We start from the raw sequence: 22,468 nt of genomic DNA, 5'->3' as shown, positions 1-22,468 counted from the left end.
ATCCTTCCTCTTCGATGTCTCCTTTTTGTTTGGACAAAATCTGTAGGTGTGCTGTGCAAAAACCTGTTTTGCACAAAGCGGCCTCCTGGTGGCGCTATAACAGGCCGTTCTGGAAAGTTTGGGGCAGAGGTTCATCGTTGGCATCCAGGGAGTGTGTGTGCAAAATTTGGCATGGACCGGGTTAACGGTGGCCGAGATTAGCTGCTCACGGACACACGGACGGACGGACGGACACACAAACGGACGGACACACGGACGGACGGAGTGCAAAACATACTCTCCCCACATGCCTTCGGCCTGGTGGAGACAACTAAGGCCCGATAATTAAGGCCCGGCCCTCATCAATAACTGTATAGTTGCACCGCGCAGTTCACACAGGTGTGATTTCCAAGGCTGGATCAGAGAACAGACAGTGGTGTTCTGAGGGGAAAGGCTTGTTCAAATACATAAGACACGAGAAGCTGCCAGGCCTGTTGGCTCCTCCCCTGTTGGTTCCTCCCAAACACGCACAAACAAATGTCGAAATACTGGAATACACATGATACCACGGGAAATCTACCACAAACGAGTCAGACAAGCTCAAGATGTCATTTAGGGTTGTAAACACCACCTGACCAACAAGCTACCTGCACTAATACAAAGCTCAGGAGCTCAGGCGGACAACTCAACAAGACAGGCGACTGTGTTAAGACAACAGTCTGTGCTGAGGGCAAGTGTGTGTATTGTCAGCCAAATGCAAATTAGGTCAAGACACGTTCTGCCTCATGGACAAGATTTACTGCATTGTGTTTTGACATCACATGCTGCACTGTCAGGTCAGTCAAATCACGATGATAAGGCAAGACTTCCTAAAAGAGGCTCACCTCACAGGAAATAACAGACCAAACATCCTGCAGCTCTATTGCGCCATATCAGCCCCCATTGTGGCCCTAACGGTATATTAATGTTTGGGTCGTTGCAAATTTCCCTTCTACGGTAGCGGCGACAGAGGGTGATAAGGCAGCTGGTTTGCAATTATCACCACAGGAAATCAGCGAGTGGGCTTTAGGCCAAGCGCTGCTAAATTGCTAATGACAAAAAAAACACAATGGAGACATGCCGGCGTTTGTGTTCCGTGGGCCTCTGCGGTGGCTGGGCCGCTGAGTGCTGAGGTCAGGACAATCTCATATGCCTGTATTTGGCCTCCATTATGTTACTCTAGCTGTGCAACACTGCACTGTCGACTCCAGAGCTTAACTATGGCCTCACAGGCATCTGCATGCCGACCAAGCCATAGTGTCCAGTGTGGGTGCACAGTATACATACACATAATAAACGTGATGCTCTGGCCAAGCCCCATTATAAACAGCTGATGCAAGAGGTGTGTGTGTGTAACTGTATGTATAGGTGGGTGTGACTGTGTTGGTGGTTGGGAGGTTGTGGGGATTCCTAGAGAGCACCAGAGGCATATTTGGCAACAACAGGGAAGCAGTTTTTGGTATCGTCAGCGCTGCTGTTGAAAGTTTTAACTGACGCTGTTACAGTATGTGTGTGACCACCAGATAATAGTCCTCTAGTGGTGAGCATTAGCAAGGCGGTGCACAATATGTTCAGACACCATTCTCACAAGAAAGTATTGTGCATGTTTAACACTACTTTTGCCGGGGAATCTTTCAGAATAAAAAGGCGCTGGAGTGTCAAGCAGATGGGCAGATTTTACTTTGAAAAGCCCCGCCTTCTATTTCCCCCCAAAACCGGGACGGTATATTTATTGTAGGTATAATGTTCCAATACTACCTCGCGCTAATAAGTCAGATCTCTCTTTAGAAGCGTTAATATTCCAAACGAGATGCTTGGTTAAGTCAGAAATTAAGAGAACATCGGCATTCTGATCAAAACCATGGACAGAGCCATATATTCAGACATGGCTAGTTTTGTCGGCCCGTAAACAAGGAAGTGAATGGCTGCGCGCGCACGCAAAATGTCCGGAAGTACTGAGCAAGGCGTTGCCTAGCAACGGCCGCAAAGAATTAGAAAACATTTAAGTTGCTATTTACTGTAGTGTACATATATATTTACTGTACCAAATGGGTTCCCGTCCTGAAGGGTACAGTTACAAAAAGGGGTTCAGCCTATAATGCCTGCATGGAGCTGTCTCATTTAGAATGAGTTTGTCTCCCCATCCACAGTCCATAAATTCAACTAATTTACAGTTTATTATGCCACCTGCAGCTCGTTTAATTTGATCCATGATTCTCATCAGAAATGTATGTCTTATACGGCAGTCTGTCATGGAGTTCCAGTAACATTTTTAAACTATCAATTTCTTAAATTAGCCTTTGATTATATGTACTGGCTCACCATCTAATCATTCTAATGCCTTCGAAGAAAAAATGGCCCGATGCCAAACTTGCTTCCCTGGCTTAAAGTAACCCCCATTCCAAATAGCTTAAAATGTCTGCAAATTTCTGGTATATTTAATAAAAGAATATATATATATATATATATTCTTTTTTTATCTTATATATATATATATATGCAAGCACCTGACGAAGCCAGACGGCGGAACGCGCTGTGCAAAAAAAAAAAAGAAGCATAAGTAAATCATCTTGTCCTGAGTCTTTGGAGTGTGCGGTCCCTTGCTTTCCCTGGGGAAGTTCTCTTTGGCCTGCATTTACACCTTGCCTACCAGCACCTCCCCCACCTGGATGTGCATGACACACACACACACACACACACACACACACACACACACACACACACACACACAATGCAAAGGACGTTACACGTCCTCAATTAAAACCTGCGGGGTGCCTCGGACGTGTATACACGTCTTTAGGTCCTTTTTAACCCAATATAAGCCTTCCCTTGGCTTCAGCCTACACCTTTTCGGTGCCACTTTAACTGCATGCATGTATGTACTACGGATGTCCCACTCTTTTCCTTTCCGATCCCACAATTTCTGTGTTAGCCGATACCGAATACCAGAGAATATATAATAAAATCTTATTTTGAAGTCCACCGACTGGGAATAGTGTTTATAGCTATCTATCTCATATATATATATATATATATATATATATATATCTTGTGCACTTGCAGTTTGGACAACTCGAAAGCAAACTCCACATGCCACAACATTTTATTTACCTGCCATAGCCCTGTGTCGGATCTGTGGTTAGACGGGCATATTTGCCGATACCGATATGATATGTCAGACCAAATAAGGGCCGATCCGATACTTTTACGATACCGATACAGTATCGGGACATCTCTAGTATGTATGTCTGACTATGTATGTATGTACGGTACGTACTATGTATGTACGTACGTATGTACGTACGCACGCATATATGTGTGCGTGCTCTTTTAATGGACCAAAGTTTTTTTTTTACTTACAGAGTCATTCATATCATTTTATGATTTGACATACTCTCATAATCCCCCCCCCCCTTTATTAACATGGACCACATGCACCTTGTGAGTCGTGATGACCCTAGAAATCCCAATCACGTAATGTTTCCCTTCTCTCTGACCTCAGTTTCCCATCTAATAATAATAATAATAAAAGCCAATGAATGTATTGTAAGCCTAGCAAGTTGTGGCTCAAAGCTTCAGCACTATCATTGTTTACACACTGCAGCCTCTGAGCCTTCATTCACCACTACACTAGGCTTCACACTAGCTTCATCCACTCTGTGAAATCCCAAATGGTCCCTTCCATTAGGGGGCATTTTACACTCAGAGTTAAATTAATACTGAGGATCTTACCGAGCACAGTATTTTATTTACAAGGATACAAATACCTGCCTAATGCCCTTCAAGTAAAACAAGCCGGAGCGAAACGTCTCCCCGTTACATCATCACCAGTTCCCTAAAGACAGATGGATTTAAAACTCTGTCAAACAATAGCTTTCTAAATACTTCTAATTCTTGTCAAAGGAAACATATCAAAACGGTATGGGTTTAAGGATTCATGTCTACAGACTCGGAGAGAAGGGAATGGCAGATAAGACACATTTGTCCAAGCTTGCCTCAGTGTCTGTCCATGCTTGGCTCTGGTTGACACTTGGGGAAGGGATCAATCTCCGGCCCTGTCTAAACACCACAGTCTGTTGGTAGACCCAGCGGTGCCGAGAATATTTTACAGTCACAATAAACATACACACACTTTATCTGCAGTTGACTGGCCTGGTGTTGTGGAACGGACTGGATAAAAGGCATCTTCATGAGAGGCTTGGTGGTAGAGAACACCATGGCCCATTGGTACAATGCCACACTAACGGTGACCTGCAGTCCTGCACTGCAACCAAGTTTCAGAAAAGCATGTGGCTGCTTGGGTGGAAGTTTTGGGCTATTTAGAGCCCGTTTCCTAGAAACTCCAGCATCCTCTTCTCATGTCAGTCCAAGGCACATCAGCAGTGTTTTCAATATTTTAAATTGAACTCCCAACACTGCAGGTCTTGTAAGAAAACCCATAATTCCCAATATGTAAGGACCTTACGCTCCAAGGAGGGAAAAAAAATGTTTAGATTGTTTTCTGAGGTTAGGTGATTGACGTTCATCTGCATCACCTAGGTGATGTTCATCACCTAACAAGTTAGACAATGCAGGGTCACACAGGGCAGCATGACAGTCAAGTACTGTAGGTGCTTTAGCATTGTTTAAGATGAGAGGCTTATGGAAATAAAAAGATAGAACTTGCACAAAAACAAATTTCACAGTTTTTAACCTGTGATGTGACGATAAAGCTGATTCTGATTGTTCTTGGTTTCCACATACTGTAGCTCTGTCATGAATGTATGCGAGTCAATCCAAAGTACATTGATTCCTATGGGCAGTGGGCACCTCTGTGATTTGCGATGCGTTAGCCAAAAACCCTCATTATTAAACAAATATATTTCTGGTATATTTCGCACGGACAATATCAGCGATGGTGTCGATCGCCGGAAATAACTCTTCACAATGTGTCACAGCAACCAATGAAGATAGGTTGACAATCTGTCTGAATTCACAGATCTGATCACTTATATACTAGTACACACAATATTGGTAAAATCTACATAATCTTTGTTTGACTCCAAAAACAAATCCCACAATAAATTCAAGCAAAACAAAGACGCATAAATAATGAATTAATAATAAGAGATCGAAGGCAAGGTGTAAGGTATCAGAGGCTTAAGACCCTTAGCGGCTCCCAGTTCCCATATCCCAGGAGAAAAGCTTTTATTCAAACTAGGCAACCAATTGTAGTTTTTTTTTTTTTAGACTCGGATGACTTGGATGAGTTGGATGAGTTTCACGGCTGTCATGGGCTGTTTAATGCGCTTGTACCTTTGCTTGACTATCGATTGCAAAGCTGAGAATCTTATTATTGTTGGTCATGTCTGAACTATGGTTAGACCAATAGATTAATGAACTCACAAGGCACCACATGCTTCCCATCCTAATAAAGGAGTCAACACAATCTGGCTATACAAATACGGTAACTTAAGAGTCTTTAGGTCTGATCTCAAGGAATCTGTCTTTATTTATGGGCATCCCCCCCTCTTCCGGGTTTGAAAAGAATACGCTTGTTGGAGAGACAAAGAGAGAGTTAGTGCACTTTCAGACACCTTGACGACTGTTGCCATCTATAAAAACAGTCCAAGATATCGGAGCTTGTGTATAAACAGAAACCAGTAGATTCCATCACCTTATCTAAACAGCTACCTTGCTCTGTTTCACAGGGGAAACACAAAACCAAGTTGGACAACGGCGCAGCACCGCATAGTTCCAGGGAGAGAACGGAACTATGAATCACGCATTGGAGCAGCTATGTCCAGAACTAATCCATTAGTGTTAGCCATAGCCCTGTCTGACTGTTCACTATTAAACAGACCATTAACCCATTTTAGGCGGGAACCCCTTTTGGTGTTAGCATTATGTTGTGCTTTAGCTATTGAAGTAGCGCGCCACGAGTGGCGCGCTACGAGCTTGTAGGTCTGCTATTTTAGAAAAATCGATGTAGGATGTAGAAGACATTTTTAGAATCTGATCTCAGGTCAGAATGGGTTAAGGTTGACTTAATTCTCCGTCTTATGTTTAGATTCATTTAAACAATCGAGAGAATAGCTAAATTCACCAGAGCCGAGGCTACATTACATCATGAAACCAGAACGAGAGAGAGAGAGAGAGAGGTTTGTTTTTGCTGAAAAAGTGCACAAGCACATCTCGAGTGCTTCCTTCCATTGAGTGCTATTCTGAGCCTCTTTCAGGCTGCTGAGCATGGCAGGCTCTCTTTGGCTTTTAGTGCTGGGTTGCCTTGGCAGCTGGGGCTACTCCAGCTCTCTGTGAGCTCTGCTGATAAGCAGGAGGAAGTGGCTGTGCCAGAGAGAGTATAGTGTGCTGTGTGGACTTTCCACCCTCTCTCTATGCCAGTGGTTTTCAACCCATTTCATATCAAGGTCCATTATTTATTCTGCATTTGAGCCACGGACCACCATTTGATTGAGATTTAGCCTCTCAGATCCAACCACTTATATATTTACATGATTGTGTTGCCGTTGGATAAGGTTTTGTCCTACATAGGAGAGATGACAGGCAATCGTTGATCAAAATAACAATTCGTGCAAATGTTCTAAGTGTGTAGACTTCTTGTAAATAAAGTAATTGGTAACCAAATGGACCATTATAGATCTTTAACTCTTGAGAGCGTAAAATTAAACCAGGTTCATTTGGTTTCATTTTACGCTCTCGAGAGTTACATCATTGTTAAACTTCTGAACCAAATCTCCATCATTTAGCTGGGGACCCCTGGAACCCCCCTCAGTGGTACCCTACTACCCGGACCTCTGGTTGAAAACCTGTGCTCAATGGCTACCACCCCTTGCTTCATCATGAACTGTAAGTCTCTCTTCTGAAAGATTGCCAGAGCTTTTTTGTTGATTAAAAAGAAACACGCTAAAACCTTAATCCCGGGTCACACACCATTTTCCCCCTCCTCTCCACTGGTGGTGATGTGATCTTGGATTATATAGGCTTTAGGCTTGGGCGGTATCAAGGTATTACATTATACCAGAGTATTTAGAAATCAAGAAGGTATGATTTTCAACAATACAGACACACCTAGATGTGGAATCATGAACATATTATTGCCAGATAACTTTATTCCAAATACAAATAAAATAAGTTTGTTGGCCACATCATTAAATTCAACTGCTAGTCCGTCACCACTACCCTGCACATCATGGTTGGCTGAACGTACATGATGCCCCTTCATTCTTCTAGTTGAACCAGCCTGAAATGTCAGTGAGATTATTTTGTGTGTAAACCAGATCCTCGGTTTGGCTCCGCCCCTTTCTTAGTCCACTTCCTCTCGGGAGCTTCTATGTTTATTCCTACTAACATCATCATTACATGTTTATGGCAGCAGTATGGCAAAATATGTCTTGAGAGATTTCTTTGGCATCCCAATGTTGGTGAAAGTTGAAAATATTTAATAACATAAAAAAAAAAAAAAAAAAGCAATATGATGTGGTGCAAGCTTGTAGAGCCGGTAATTTGGTTCGGGGGCTTAGTGGTTACGTTTAAGCTCAGAGTGTGCTTCTTTTAAATGCAACAACCAAGCTACTTTCCTCTTTAAACCACAAATACAGTCACACACAGGAATGTAGCTTATGGTCTTTCTTACATAACTTTCATCATCTGTTTGGATTTTTTTTTTAAGAAAAAGAAAATGTGCAGTTCCATTTTAAGAAATTACTGACACTGCTGTCATTGTGAAACAGCTCTGATCTCACACACGCACGGGTCGCACGCACGCACACACACACAAAGTGAAGTAATAATTCCAGGGTTTACACTCCCTGCCATGTACGGCGGTAAATGAATAGCGGAATGAGTCACAGGTGTGTTTAGAGTGCGTGGGGGGAGGAGAGGAGATGTGCTCCCGTTGCTAACGTCCTGTCATCATTCCACGGCTTCGCTTCCAGGGAAAATGACACTAGCCAGTGTGTGGTGAGTTTATGGGTCCGGTGACAGGGATAGGTGCTGCTGGGCCAGCTATATGACACCCGCGCAACCCTCCCACCCTCCCAGTCTAACTTATGAGGTTCTGATCCATCAGTGGGAAGACTGCTGTAGCCGGGAGGCAGGTTCACTCAGGGTTCAGACAGTGGGAAGAGTTGCAGAGTTATTATACTAGCCCTGTGCCCCGTGGCCAGAATAAAACATCTGGCTCGGAAGCATCCGATAAAAATCATTCACGTCAAACAGTCCTCTCTCTCCGTCTCCTCTGAGGGCTCTAAGGAAAAGACAGAAATCCCTAGACACCGAGCATCGACCCCATGTCTCCTCTGGAAGAGGGCAAAAATAATTTGGATGTACTGTACGTACAAAGTCCAATCTGTGGAAGAGAGTCTTTCATTACGGTTTGGCCAACTCCTGCCACTGATAGTACATGGGAGAGAGGAGGGAATGAAGTTCAGCCAATAGAGTACATCTATCTACAAATGCACCAAGTCTCTGTGTGTGTGTGTGTGTGTGTGTGTACGTACGTACGTCTGTACGTCTGTAATCCATGCAACTCGAGAACCGTTCGCCCGACCAACTTCAAATTCGACACACACCTTCCACACCACCACAGGGAGTGCAGTGCCCGGTGTCCACCGGTTGCCAAGAACCAGCACAAAAGCCTCTGGACAGGGCCCCTGCCCAGGCATCACAATGGTACATCTACATAGACTCCATATTTGGGCATGCCTGACAAAGAACTCCATATATGGGCATAAAAAGGGACACAGACATAATAACTGGGTGGGGAATGCATTTCCAATCTTCTTATCTATAAATGCATGCACCAAGACTCTGTACGTGTGTACGTACGTGCGTACGTACGTACGTACGTACGTCCACATAACTCAAGAACCGTTCGCCCAGGCCCAGGCCGTAGCGTAACGGTCTGGGCACCGGACTGGTGATCCAGTCGCGGTGTGCCGCGGGTTCGACTCCCGGACCCGACACGGCCTTTACCGCATGTCATCCCCCCATCTCTCTCCCGTTTCCTGTCAGCCTACTGTCTGTCCCTTAAAAAATCAATAAAGGCGTAAGCCGCAAAAAAATATCTAAAAAAAAAAAAAAAAAAAAAAAGAACCGTTCGCCCCACCGACTTGACACACGTGTTCCATGTTGAGTCCGTCGGACCGCCAGTTGTTCAGAACCAGCACAAAAACCTCTGCCCAGGATCTGGACAGGACCCAAATTAGCCGTAGATCTCCATATATAGAGCTGGACTGTTCTGTATCTGCATAGACTCCATATTTGGGCATGCCTGACATAACTCCATATATGGGCATAAAAGGGACACAGTGGGTGCATTTCCAAGTAGGCCAGTGCCCGTTGAGCACCGCTCTAGTTATAATAATCTGACAGTAGATGGTGATGGGAGAGACGAGGGAACCATGGTCAGCCAATGGCTACAGATTTGCAACTGTGACGTCGGTAGAACACGCCATGCATCAAACCCCCGTCTGCCGAGGGATTCCAGGAAGTAGCCTTGTACCGACGGTACATAAACGTTACCTTGTAGCGTCGGTACATAAACGTTACCTTGTAGCGTCGGTACATAAACGTTACCTTGTAGCGACGGTACATAAACGTTACCTTGTAGCGTCGGTACATAAACGTTACCTTGTAGCGACGGTACATAAACGTTACCTTGTAGCGACGGTACATAAACGTTACCTTGTAGCGACGGTACATAAACGTTACCTTTAAGCGACGGTACATAAACGTTACCTTGTAGCGACGGTACATAAACGTTACCTTTAAGCGACGGTACATAAACGTTACCTTGTAGCGACGGTACATAAACGTTACCTTGCATGCAGTGCTCTATCCTGTGCACGAGCTGGTAGGACTTGCAGCGGTCCAGCAGGGTCCGGATGGCTGGAAGAGGATCCAGAACAATGGTCTCGGGGTGGGCATCAATGTAGTCCTGAAATAGACAAGCGCACACACGCCAAGCAGAGACAGATTAGGTGTAAAGCATACGGACTGAAGAGGAACACTGCAAATATAAACACTGAGCAGAAAGAGAGGTCAACATGGCTCAGTGTGTATGTGTGTGTGTAGTGTGCGTGAGAGAGAGAGACTGTGTGAGAGACTGTAAGTGTGTGAGAGTGTGTGTGAGACTGTGTGTGTGTGACTGTGTGTGTGTCCGTGTGTCTGTTACTGTGTGTGTAGTAACAGAGCCAACGGCTCTATGTAGGTTACGTCACTATCCCTGCATGGCCGGCTGTTAGGTCAGCGTGAGGTTTGCAGTTTTATGTAATCACGCCTTTCATTCGCTCTTCTTTCCCTCCACCACCCTCCTCAGTCCTCATACCACATTTCTCTCTTCGGGGGGAAACTCTCTGCCAGCCTTTCCTTTTTTGTAACGTACACTCACGCACACATAAACACTGTCGTCAGGTGGTGAAGGCCGGGCGCCCACACATTATGCAGACAGGCTGCCTCTCCTCACAACACCGCACATCTCAGCACTGTGTGAAACACCAGTGTCGACACTGTCCTCCAACACTAGTTTGATGTAGCGCTGCTGTACGTTTTATTTCAAGCATCACGTACACATGTAGCAGAAAGAATATGTACAGGCACTCGCACAGGCTGAGCGGTTATGCAACACAAACAAGCTGCCGTCAAATAATAAACCCAAACTAATCTTCGGGTAGCTTACAAGAACATGCTGTGGGTTTGCAATCTCTTCGAAATGTGCTGAAAACAGAGAGAAGACAGTTGGGACTCCTCCATGGGGAACGGAGCGCTGACAGCAGGTGTTTGGAAGGAACAGAGGCAGATGTTTGCCAAGGAGGGTCAACCGTTTCCTCTATATTTTGGAGGATTACTTCCAAGTCTGCTTTTGCGAGATAGTCAGTAAATTGTCAGAGCGCGCACACACACGCGCACACCCCCCCCCCTCTTTGGTGTGGTTAGGGCTTGAGACAACAGCAATCTTTATTTGAATCCAATGTTTCAGTTTTCGATAAAAAGCTTATTTAGAAGACGATGACCTAATGTGTACCTGTTCTGACACTATGGCAAAGCAGCCAATCATGTTACTTGATGTTATCAGTGCTGTGTGTGTGTGTGTGTGTGTGTGTGAGAGAGAGGGTGTCTCTCTCTCCGTGCATGTGCTCATGTCAGATGAGGTGTTGGGTGTGTAAAACGGGTCAATGTTCACCTTTAATCTGCCTGAGAGGTAGTCTCGCATAGCCAGGAGATTGGGGATCTCCTAAATGGTCGCTAACAAACACACTGTGCTCTGAAAACAAATCATGCCACCGTCCGTCCTAATGCATTTATCCTTGTTTTAATTAATTTGATATTTCTGTACGCTACCATTGTACTGTAAAGTATAATACAGTGCTTAAGTGAGGGATATTTCACTTAAAAAAACTAATTTTATCGTCTACTCAGGCTTATATGAACACCCCAGACAGTATTTAAGATGCTTGATTCAGTATTTAGATATTTGATATTCATTTTCGCTGCTCCGCCCCCTTCCTATACAAAACCATTGTAGCTTCAAACTCTATTTTAAAAGGAGAATACCACTCATTTTCAACATTTTACTGTCATTAATACACTTTAGAGCTGTTCTGTGTTGCATAGAACTGGAGGTCTGAAAACAAGTACGTCTTGATGATGTCATCAAGATGTACTTCACCATGTTAATGATTTTCAAGCAGCAAAGAAACTACAATGAATGGATTCCTATGGGGTGCGCACTCATCCGTCCCCATACTGGGAAGGACGCAGACGTTACCTAGCCAACGGGACCAGGCTACAGGTTGGTGCTCAGCGTCAGCCGGTTGGTTTTGATATAAAGCTTTATCACCTCTCTATATCGCTGCCTTGGCACGCAGCGGGGAATCTATCACGGCGATATCGCGCCTATGTGGCGCTAAGCGTGTTAAAATTAATATCAAATATATATATTTTTTTAAGATATATTTTTGGGCATTTTCTGCCTTTATTGGTTAGTGTACACTGTACAGTATGCTGACAGGAAATGGGGAGAGAGATGGGGGGGGGTAACATGCGGCAAAGGTCGTCGGGATCGGGAGTCGAACCCGCAACACATCGTCAGGCTGGCTTAGCAGCCTAGGAGCCCGGATATTATTGTATTGCGATTGTGTAGATTCATTGTGTTGAATCATGCGTTGATGTGTTATTGAGCAGAGCCACACCGCCATACTAACATGCAATAGTTTAGCAATAAATGGTTTATGGTCAATCTGAGCTGAAGTGTCTCAATGAACAATCATAATATAATCATAAATATGATATAGTATATATTGAATACCCTTTGAATTTACACAATGGGGAAAAGTCCTAGTCAACTTCAGAATATATATTTTTATGGTAAATGCTAAATGGTGCATTTATACAAGGTGCTTTAAAATAGAATGCATTGCATTCACCCATTCACACACACACACATTCATACACCGACGGCGGTGAAAACCATGCAAGGCACCAAACTGCACATCGGGAGAAATTAGGGGTTCAGCGTCTTGCTCAAGGACACTTCAACACTAACTCTAGTCAACTTCAGAATATATATTTTTATTTACGGTACTTTGTAGGTTTGACTTTGGCTTTCAAGAAGGGTGTACCAGATGAGCAGAGAGGCCTACCTGTACTCTCTGCACCAGCAGGACAGACTGCGAGTCATTCTGGTCGGCCTCCAGGATGAGGTCCGTCAGCTTGTGGATGATGACGTCCAGCGGGCCCTGGTCCTCCAGAGGCTGGCTGAGATCCAGCTGGAGATGCAGCCAGAAAACCAGGGTTACACAACAACAAGGACACAGTTTATTGTATTAATTTATGTACTTTTTCCATCCAAAACCTCTCATGCTGCTAGGAGACAAGCCCAAACCCTTGTACACATCCTATACTGGTCAGCTGTTGTTGGCTGGTTAAGATTATCTTTTAGTTTAGCTACAAGATAACTAGAGTCGGGAGAGAGAAGCCCACACGATAATGTCTCCCATTATCGCTTTTCTCTCACCATAGTATTGCTTGACAATATAAATGACTAATATTAACCATCTAATAATCATTTTAAAAACATGCATTTGTTATCCATGAATAAGAACAGACAAACCTGGCATTCATATTTTCGGCACGTCAACTTTCATATGGTAGTTCATACAAAATGTGATAGTTCTTTCTGTAAATGCCTTAATGCCACCCCCATCCCCCACCCCCACGAGCCATCACAAGTTGCCTTGTGGCTCATAATTAGCAAACTCAGAAGTGCCAGTTCCCAGACTGGCACTTAGTAGGAAGGAGAATTGCCAGGCTTTAGAGATGCACAATGGTTCCTGTTTTGTTCTGCTGGGGTCCATGCAAAGCCCAAATCACAAGGAGCCCCTATTGTGATGCTGGCTGAATGTGTCCAGTCAGTGGGATGAGAGGGGAGGGGGGGGGGGTGAGTGAGAGAATGTTTAACGTTTCAAATCACAAAGTGTTTGTGGTTGTGACTTTGTTTCTAATATATTTGCTGGCAAACCTAGAAGGTCCCAACTGTATATAATGCAAGGCAGTGGAGGAGTGAATAATGAGAGAAAGTGTGTGCGTGTGTAGCCATCAATGGGCTTGCCTCCAGCAGAGTGGCCGTGCATTTCTTAATTGAAGAAAAGGCCGCTTATAAAGGAGGGCTATTTTAAGACAGCCAGAAATCAGCAAAAGAAGAAAAAAAATGACCACACTACAGAAAAACTGCTGCGATATGGCTGGGGAAGCCCTGTTTCTCTCACTAATTATGCTTGAACTGTGAAAACAAATCCCAACATAGCAATACAAGATTTCACTACATTACACAAGATTGGTTGTGTGAGATGTAGTTACAAACATTTATCCATACAATTGCCTAGTCAGTGCACATAGTCAGTAAAAGTGCACAAAAGACTACTTGATTCCAGGTAGACTTGTTACGTAATGCAGCTGTACACCCATTCCTTACCTACAACCACACACAGCTAATCAGCAAATGGGGATCTGCCTAACAAAATATAATTCCGTAGGCCGTCTACAAACACAGGTGGAATTCAGGGAGGACCCCACAGTCCTTTGTTTTGCCCAGACGCTATGCAAACTCAGAACAAATACACCTTAACCACACAGATGTGGATCAATGGATGGCTAAGACAAGAGCACGACATGAAACTACAGTGTGCGCTTTATGGCTTTAGGAGGTGGTCAGAGCAACAGTCAATGTGCATTAGTTAATCATTCTGAGAGGTGTGTGATGGATAGATTACTAATTATTGTACCCTTGGTCGTGCCCTGAAAAGTACATTGTACAGGGTTGGTAAGCCTGTTAAATATCAATCAACTTTAATGTCAAGTTCTTTATCAAGAAAGATCCAACTGGTGAGCATGCAACATCCAACTGCAGTTTCCACATAGGCACACAGTTGATAAGGTCAGATGACATTAAGCATCGAGTAAAGTTGTCAGTCTTATCTAGAATCTGACACAAGACTGAGCCTCTATTACACATGATTGACCAACCTGTACGGCGTACGCACAAAGATGAATCCATTTAGACGCAGCCCCTTAGGAGCCATCATTACTGCCTCCGTTTTTACGCTATGGAAACACATCCTCTAGTCTACTTCTTACTTGCAGTCTCTCCATTCCTATCACCTGTAGCGACATGCCTTAAAACTTGTTCACAACCACCACATGCAAATATGCAGCACAAAAATTTAAACATTTCAAATGTAATAACGAAGTATTGAAAAGATAAAGGACCAACTGTAGTTAACCTCCTGCAGCCTACATCCACATCAAGCATGCCATTTGCACAGCAGTGTATGGACTCTGATGTGAAAGGCCCTTTAGTTTAAAAAGGTTAGAATAACACAGTAAACGTTTCAAGTGAGTCACAGCGTCCAGCTGTCAGGGCACAGAGATGTAAGGATATGCTGGATGATGAAGAACACACAGCCATAAAGATCTCTTGTCATATGTGGGAATATAGGCACTGCTGTGACCACCAATGGAGACCAGACTACAGCAGCAGCAGGAGGGGTAATGGGACACGGAGGGACATGCACTGGTTGGTAGTAGATGACTAGATTGGGCTTCGACCATAGAGCACCGAAGTCTGACGTCAATATCGGTAGAGGGCGCAAATCCATGGGTTCATGTACTTTTTATTTGCATTGTAATCCCCATAGGGGGATTTTAGATCGCCTCATATAATAACTGTGTTTGAAAAATGTCATCCCAGCCGTTTCACTCATATGGATATGAAGAATCAACTGACAGAGAAAACGCTATTGTTACTGCTACCAAATTAGTTATATTTTCGCTAGAAACAGATCATATATGAGTGACTGTCACAAACGCAAACGATACAGAGACACCTCCCTGACAGCTTGTTTATTTTTGGACCACAATGCTTATATGAAACGATTTTAAGAGGACCCCATGTTATTCTCCATAGAGAAATTACTTCCGTGAACCAGGCAGAACCAGGGGAGAGAGTGACGTCAGGGCTTCGGCGCTCTATAAATTGGCAACAGTCCCTGGTTTTCGTTTCGCAGTCTGACTGTGTGGCCCTGTGAGGTAGAGTGGGGATGGCAGGGGACTTGACCCTGCTCCACTGAAGACGTGGGCTTTTAATGTCTCTCACGCACGCACGGGCGGTTGGACGCTGCCTGTTCTCGTGCACAGACCATGTAAACTCGCTCTTAAGTTTGTCCAAAAAGGCCGATGGTAAAGTCACAGATGCTGCGCTAAAATCCAAAAGCAGAAATGTCAGCTGACGTCTGTGGTGGTTCCTCTGGGACAGTGAGCTAGCGGCGGGCCTTTGGAGTGATGAACGGGACAGTGAGCTAGCGGCGGGCCTTGGGAGGGAGTGATGAACGGCACTGAAAACAAACTGGGTCCTAGAGGGAGCGACGAGGTCAAGGGCGACATATTTTGGGCTTTCCATGTTGTTTCATGGAGGGATCGTGCCGTTCCCCAGGGAAATCTAAGATACTTTTGATCTACAGAACCCATACAAGTGCACGTCAGTTCTTAACCCATTTAGACCGGACGTCGAAATATAAAAAAAACATTCGCTTTCGCAGTTGAAAGTCCTCATCTCTATCATTTACGCAAGGTTTTGCTACATGCAATGGATGAACACTACAAAGCTTGTAAATCGATCCATTTATATTTGCACCAATTTGATAATGTGTGTTACACAATTTAACTCAAGACTGAACTCTTCCTGTTCGAAAGCCAGTCAAGACTAGACTCTGTGAGCAGACAGCCACATGATGAATGATTTATTTTGGATGACGATGTGGCACTTGACACCCTGGTGTAAAAGAAATATGTGCCTAAGCCAAATTGTGGCTGCTGGCCACAATTCACATAAGGAGCAGAAGGAAAGAAGCCTTAAGGTGAATTTCCAGCTACACCCTGTGTACAGAGTCAAATTTGGAGCCAATTAGGCTCACCTCCCTGGAGCCCATTAAGTAATTAGACTCGTCTCAATGCTGAATCCCTCTCTGTTTCAGTGGAAGAACAGGCTGCTAAAAAGGAATTCGCCTCTCAGCTTTCAAAAGTGATCATACTCTTCACTCAGACAATATGACAGGTAGTCACTACTACTTTAGTCTTGATGATGAAATAAGTTTGAAATAGGTGAACCAAAACAAGCGCTCCCTTTGCACATCTCGGCCAATCACAGCAACTGAGACTGGAAGATGTTGTTGGGAACAACGTACAGATAGAAGGCAAGCCTACCAGCATGTGCACTTAAGCCTCTCCAGCTGATCCAAAATGCCGCAGCTCGCTTGGTCTTCAACCAGCCAAAATTCTCACATGTCTCCCCCCTGCTCCGCTCCCTCCACTGGCTCCCGGTCGCTGCCCGCACAGAATACAAAACTCTGATGCTGGCATTCAAAGCAACCAAAGGTATGGCTCCCCCATATCTTGCAAGTATGATCGAACCCTACAAACCCTCCCGCGCACTCAGATCAGCCAACGCAGGGAAGCTGGAAGTACCCTCACTAAAAACTCCGGGACAACGCTCCACACGTCCCAAACTCTTCTCCCTTCTGGCTCCAAAACTGTGGAATGCACTTCCCATTGCAGTCAGAACTGCAGCATCACTCCCAATCTTCCGCCGTAGTCTGAAAACCCACCTTTTCAGACTCCATCATGGCCCATAGCACTTACCCCACCCCCTTAGATAGCATTTCTGTAGACTTAGATAGCATTTGATAGACATATAGCATGTTATGTAGACAGCACTATAATTGCATTGTATGTAGTCATAGCACGTCATAGTACATATGTATAGCATAGTAGTATAGATGTATAGTTTATATGTATAGTTCCATTATATAGATATTCCACTGTTACTTTCTTAGCTTACGCATGTTTCATGATAAATGTTTTTATGTGATGTATTCCCATGCTTTTTTGTTCTTGCTTAATGTAAATCGCTCTGGATTAAGAGCGTCTGCTAAATGCCTAAATTGTAAATTGTAATTGTAAGCCAAAGTTCATGTGGCAGAAGATTGGGGGGGGATTCCTACTGTGGCAAGTCTTTGATCTGATCATGTATAAGCAAGGACTGCCTCAACTCCTGTTGTAGGGGTATTAACTGGGTTAAGGTTATGGCTAATCACAATGTTTCTCCTGCAAAGATCCCTCAATACCAGAGGTTGTTTATTTTTATGACTTAGGTACAAATGTGCAATTTGAATGAAGCACGGCAGAGTGATATGATTCCACCCGAGATGATGGAATACTATTCATGCATTGTACTCATAAAATATTGATAAGGCAAGCAACCCTTCCTTATTATGCCTGAGTCAGTATTGGTAAACACACGTAATGGCTTTGTTATGGTGATTGCTTGTAGACCCCTGTCTTAAGAAATGTCTCCATCATCTCTGTTCAGATTGCTGTTAAAGGTTAAGCCATGTAGCTGAGGTTTGTGGTCTTAAGACCCAATTTAAATTAAGATAAGAAATTCTAAATATCTGTGCTTCGTTAGGGAAGAGTGGAATACTACAGAATGTGTTCTTAAGAGGCCCTTATCAAATCAGTGGGCGAGATCCAGTAACCTTCCGGAAATTTGGATTCCTGAATACTTGGCATACAACATTAATAACTCAATAACATTTCTTACACAGTCCATTCAAAACAATGGCCATCTGCCCTGATGGGCTTCACTTGCTTTGAGGGCACATTGGCTTGCTCCAGCCTAAGCCTGGTGGGTTAATCTCATCAGCTCTGTGACAGTCTGACAGACAGACTAATAATATAAGGAGTACATGGAGGATGGCTCTCATGAGCTCAGGGCAAATGAGTCAGTATAGATGAGGTTGTGCCAATATTTTAGGAGAGGGAGTTAGAACAGAGTGCATAACAAGTAGTAGGTGACTGAGATAATGACATCAGAAAACAAGAGTGTAACCAGTGGTTCTCAAATGGTGTGCCAAGCCACAACGGGGTGCCTTGGAGTTTTATGACAATTATTATATAACTCATTTTCCAATCTAGAGGCCAAAATAGCTCATCTACAAGCTCACAACACATTGCAAAACACATTGTAGATGTGAACTATGAATATAGGTGTGCCTTGGGAACTAACTAAAAGTTTGAAAACTAGTGATCGAGACTAAAGGCAGTGTTCTGTATGAAACTTAACCGCTTTAAACCTGAGGTTGATTCTAAAAACCTTACCTAAATGTTTCTGATTCTTATTAATGTAAAAAAAGATTACACCTGTGTGAAGTGAGGGGTGCTCTTATCATCGTACATCATACATCATCTCATTCCGGCCAATCACAATTTGCATTCTCACAATTTCATCAATGTTTGCGTTTACACAAATTGTCCATTCATTGTCAATGTTATTTAATGTTTGGGTTGGGACAAAAATTTGGTTACATAGCCTACATCAAAAGCTGGACATAGGAGGGGCTATCACCCCTCAAACTTTATAATGTTGCTACATGTATAGCAAAGTGGCGCTCTTATCATTCATCATACATCACATTCCGTGCTCAGTCAATCAAATAATCACAAATCTCATTCCAGCCAATCATTTTTGGCGTCTTCACTTTTATCTTCGATATGTACTTTGCTCAGCCAATCAAATCATCGCTATGGGGTGATCAGCCAATCATCAGCCAATGTTTGTGTTCCCACAAACCCTCAAAGCTGGGCATAGATGGGGATAGCACCCCCCAACAACTAGTGAGACACAGAGGTAGCTCCCGGATTGAAACGTATAACGACGTATAGGTTGCAACAGGTCTAAAAAATGGGTTAATTTAAAGAACATACTTCTTGACTTTCTTTGTGCATACATGCAGATGGTTTCCCACACTTAAAATGGAAATATAAATGAGCTCCCAAAGGTTGACAGATTTAGCCATGATATGCTCAAAATAGGATGATGTCATTAGCTAGTGCCGAGCCCTCCAGAGGTTACAAATCTATCTATATATGACACAGTACTCTGTTCCAATCAGGGGGGCAGTCAGACAGATATTTTGTGAAGCCTATAAGGAAATCGCGATTCATATAATGGCCTGTTGTGGCGCTGTCATTGGACCCAGAAAAACCCATAGCCCCATAGAAGTCCATGTATTTGGGCCCAACTTCACCTAGACTGTATTACCTTAATAAACATGGTCATGAATACTTTCTGCTTCCAGTCACTAGTTTAAAGTCTCATTTCTAATGTCATAATATTCTTTTTGGAAAATTATGGTCCCATTAATTAAAAAAATTACCATAAAGTCGTGTATGTTCTGAGGGGCGGGGCTACCGTTACAGTCTATGATCGGGATTCCCCTCCCACTCGAGTCAAAATAAAAACCAACGGAGAAGAAGGGGGGAAGTCCCGCCTCGTTGTCTGGGCCAGCCAATGGCCAGCTGGGCCAAAACGGAGCCAGCCAATGGCCAGCTGGGCCAAAACGGATCTAGAAATATGGCGATTTACATCAGGAATTACCATAGAATTACAGGCTTCATTTTACGTCCATGTTAGACCCGGGAAACGCTTTGTCCATATTTTTTACAGTCTATGGTTCCAATATGGTTCAGTGAGTGAGTGCAATAAAAATACAAATAAATCACATTCACTAAATAAAGCGCTCTTTCATTTAAAAGATGGATGTAAACAGAATCAAATTGTTTGAGATTTTTTGTGAATCCAATTCCTGTACAAAGTGGACAATTTACCAAAATGTCAGCTGAAAAATCGCATTGGTCGTCCAAATGCATGACTCATCTCTACTTTTCTGCCTCCTGCAGTGCCGATGACAAATAATAGGCGATAATTTCAATATTAAAAGTCAATTAATATTCAGAGAATATATAATAGGCTTAGAGAAGTTCACCAAAACATTATTTAATACCATCGATACATTTGATAAAATGTCAAATGGTCTAAAGAAATTACCCAGTCCATCTAACATTACGTTCTTTCTGATTTAATTTAATTTCTTCCCTGGATGCCTAAAACATTTAGCTCTTTGGGTTTTGTAACAGTGGATAAAAGAATAAGCAAACAAAAGGTCAGAAAAAAAAACACACATTTTCATCTCAGGTATTTATCCATGGGTTAGGCGGGGTAACTAAGTTAACTCCTTCAAGTGTACATAAATGATACCGAAAGGATTTTGTACATCCTCAAAGTTAAATGAACAAAGGTTGAGTTGCTATCTCCAAGGCTGCCATGTCTATCATCAGACCACAAGGACAAAAGTGAAGGTTCAGTGACTGACTGGGTCGGACTGGATAAATGATCTGGACAAATATTCAACAACAATCCTTCCTATCCTATAGGTTAGGTCAAGGTTTGCCTTTTCAAAACATGAACCCCCCCAAACCAAACAACTAGGCGGCATAATTATACTGTATCTTACTTACTATTTCAGGGTCATATAAAGCACTGAAGTCTGACGAAATTGACGCATCCTATCTGGGTCACATTATTTCCCCCCATTCTGAATTCCCATAGACAGTTAATATTGTCATCATATAAGAACTGTGTTTCAAAAATAAACAAATTATTCCGCCGGCTTGACTCATATGGATTGGATATGAAGCATTAACTGATGGTGAGAAATGTACTAATGTTACCGCCGCCGAATTAATTACATTTTTGCCAGAAACGGAGACTGTATCAAGTACGAGTGGCTGAATTCTGTCTTTAAGAACATTTCATGAATCTGACTCGACTTATTTAGGAAGAAATTTAAGAAAACTTACAAAGTCATTGGTGAATGAGGCACACAATTGCCGGGACAGTTTGTTTAATGTTGTACCACAATTCTTATATGGGACGAATCTAAGATTTTCCATAGAGAAAATACCCAGAGGATGAGTGAGTGATGTCAGGACTTCAGTACTGCAAGTCCCATAATATTTTCCTTTAACCACTAAAGCCCGGGCCTATATATCATTGTACAAAGGATAGCAAAAATCTACAATCCCACAACATACTGCATTGTGTTTGTGACATGTCGCATTGTGGAGCTTGTACATAGACTATTTGATTTGAAAATTGTTGAGATGTTTTAGCCAGGTTGAAAGTGGTTAATATAATAGGTGGTGGTGACAAGCTTTATGCTTAGCATAAAGCCTTACCCAATGCCTAACAATTGCAACATTTACAATGGATGCCACTGTCTTCCCTGTGAGATGCGTGGTCTGTGACACTGCAGCCACTGACTGGCTCATCTGATTTCACAAGCACAAAAGGAAAAAAAACCTTGTGAAACCTGCAAGGCGTCTGTCATTTGCAGTGACAGCCCAGCGAAAGACAATGGGTATCCCTGGACCTCTTGAGATCCTGGCGCTGACACAAAGGATACACTGAAAAAATCCTGACTCCTGAGTGTTCATTTAACACTAACACTGGGACCTTATTTCTTTCAATGAAGGGCACTGATTTGTGGCACAGCAATGCACCGACCGCTCAGAATTTACAACCTACCAAAGAGTATTCCAGCGCTCTCAGTGCATAGTTTAGCTGCAGCCCATTTTATTTCACCCTGGTGTCCCTATTTTGCCATTATACGTACAAATATTCAGTATTCCAAAATGTTTTAATTTAAAATGGCAGATCTACACGTGTCTATCACGATACGTGAGCTTGTAGATCAGCTATTTTCGCTATTACACAACAAAGTACCGGTACTGTACTGTTACTGTATATAGGCTTAAGTGTTAATATGTTAAGTGCTTGCTTGCACCTAACACAACTCTGGTGGTTGATGGTGTATCTAAAAGACAAGGCCGCACATTCGTAGCCACGATGCAGGATTTAAACCAAGGTCTCGACCTGGAAAGGTCTTCTTCAGGTCTTCACTCCCTGAAGACCTTTCCTTAGTTAAAATAAATCCTGCATTGTGGCTACGAGTGTGCGGCCTTTTCTTAACTTTTAGACTTATTTACCAAGGTCAGC

The 22,468-nt window shown here is 43.2% G+C and overlaps 1 protein-coding gene across 2 annotated transcripts in view; it reads right to left on the bottom strand.

Moving 5' to 3' along the window:
* LOC310878129 (inositol-tetrakisphosphate 1-kinase-like) overlaps positions 1-22,468 on the bottom strand; it is a 44,169-nt gene that overhangs the window by 11,010 nt on the left and 10,691 nt on the right. For both annotated transcript variants that reach the window (XM_083792261.1, XM_083792262.1), the window contains exons 4-5: positions 12,660-12,785; positions 9,838-9,955 (exon numbers count right to left, since the gene is read on the bottom strand). In XM_083792261.1, the coding sequence (XP_083648387.1) occupies positions 9,838-9,955; positions 12,660-12,785 (244 nt within the window). The remainder of the gene's footprint in view (positions 1-9,837; positions 9,956-12,659; positions 12,786-22,468) is intronic.

This window comes from Protomyctophum parallelum, assembly GCF_964188405.1.
Source record: "Protomyctophum parallelum genome assembly, chromosome: 20".
NCBI classification, from domain to species: domain Eukaryota; kingdom Metazoa; phylum Chordata; class Actinopteri; order Myctophiformes; family Myctophidae; genus Protomyctophum; species Protomyctophum parallelum.
Note: the sequence above shows the minus strand (reverse complement) of the source record. Positions and strands in the feature narration are given on the sequence as shown.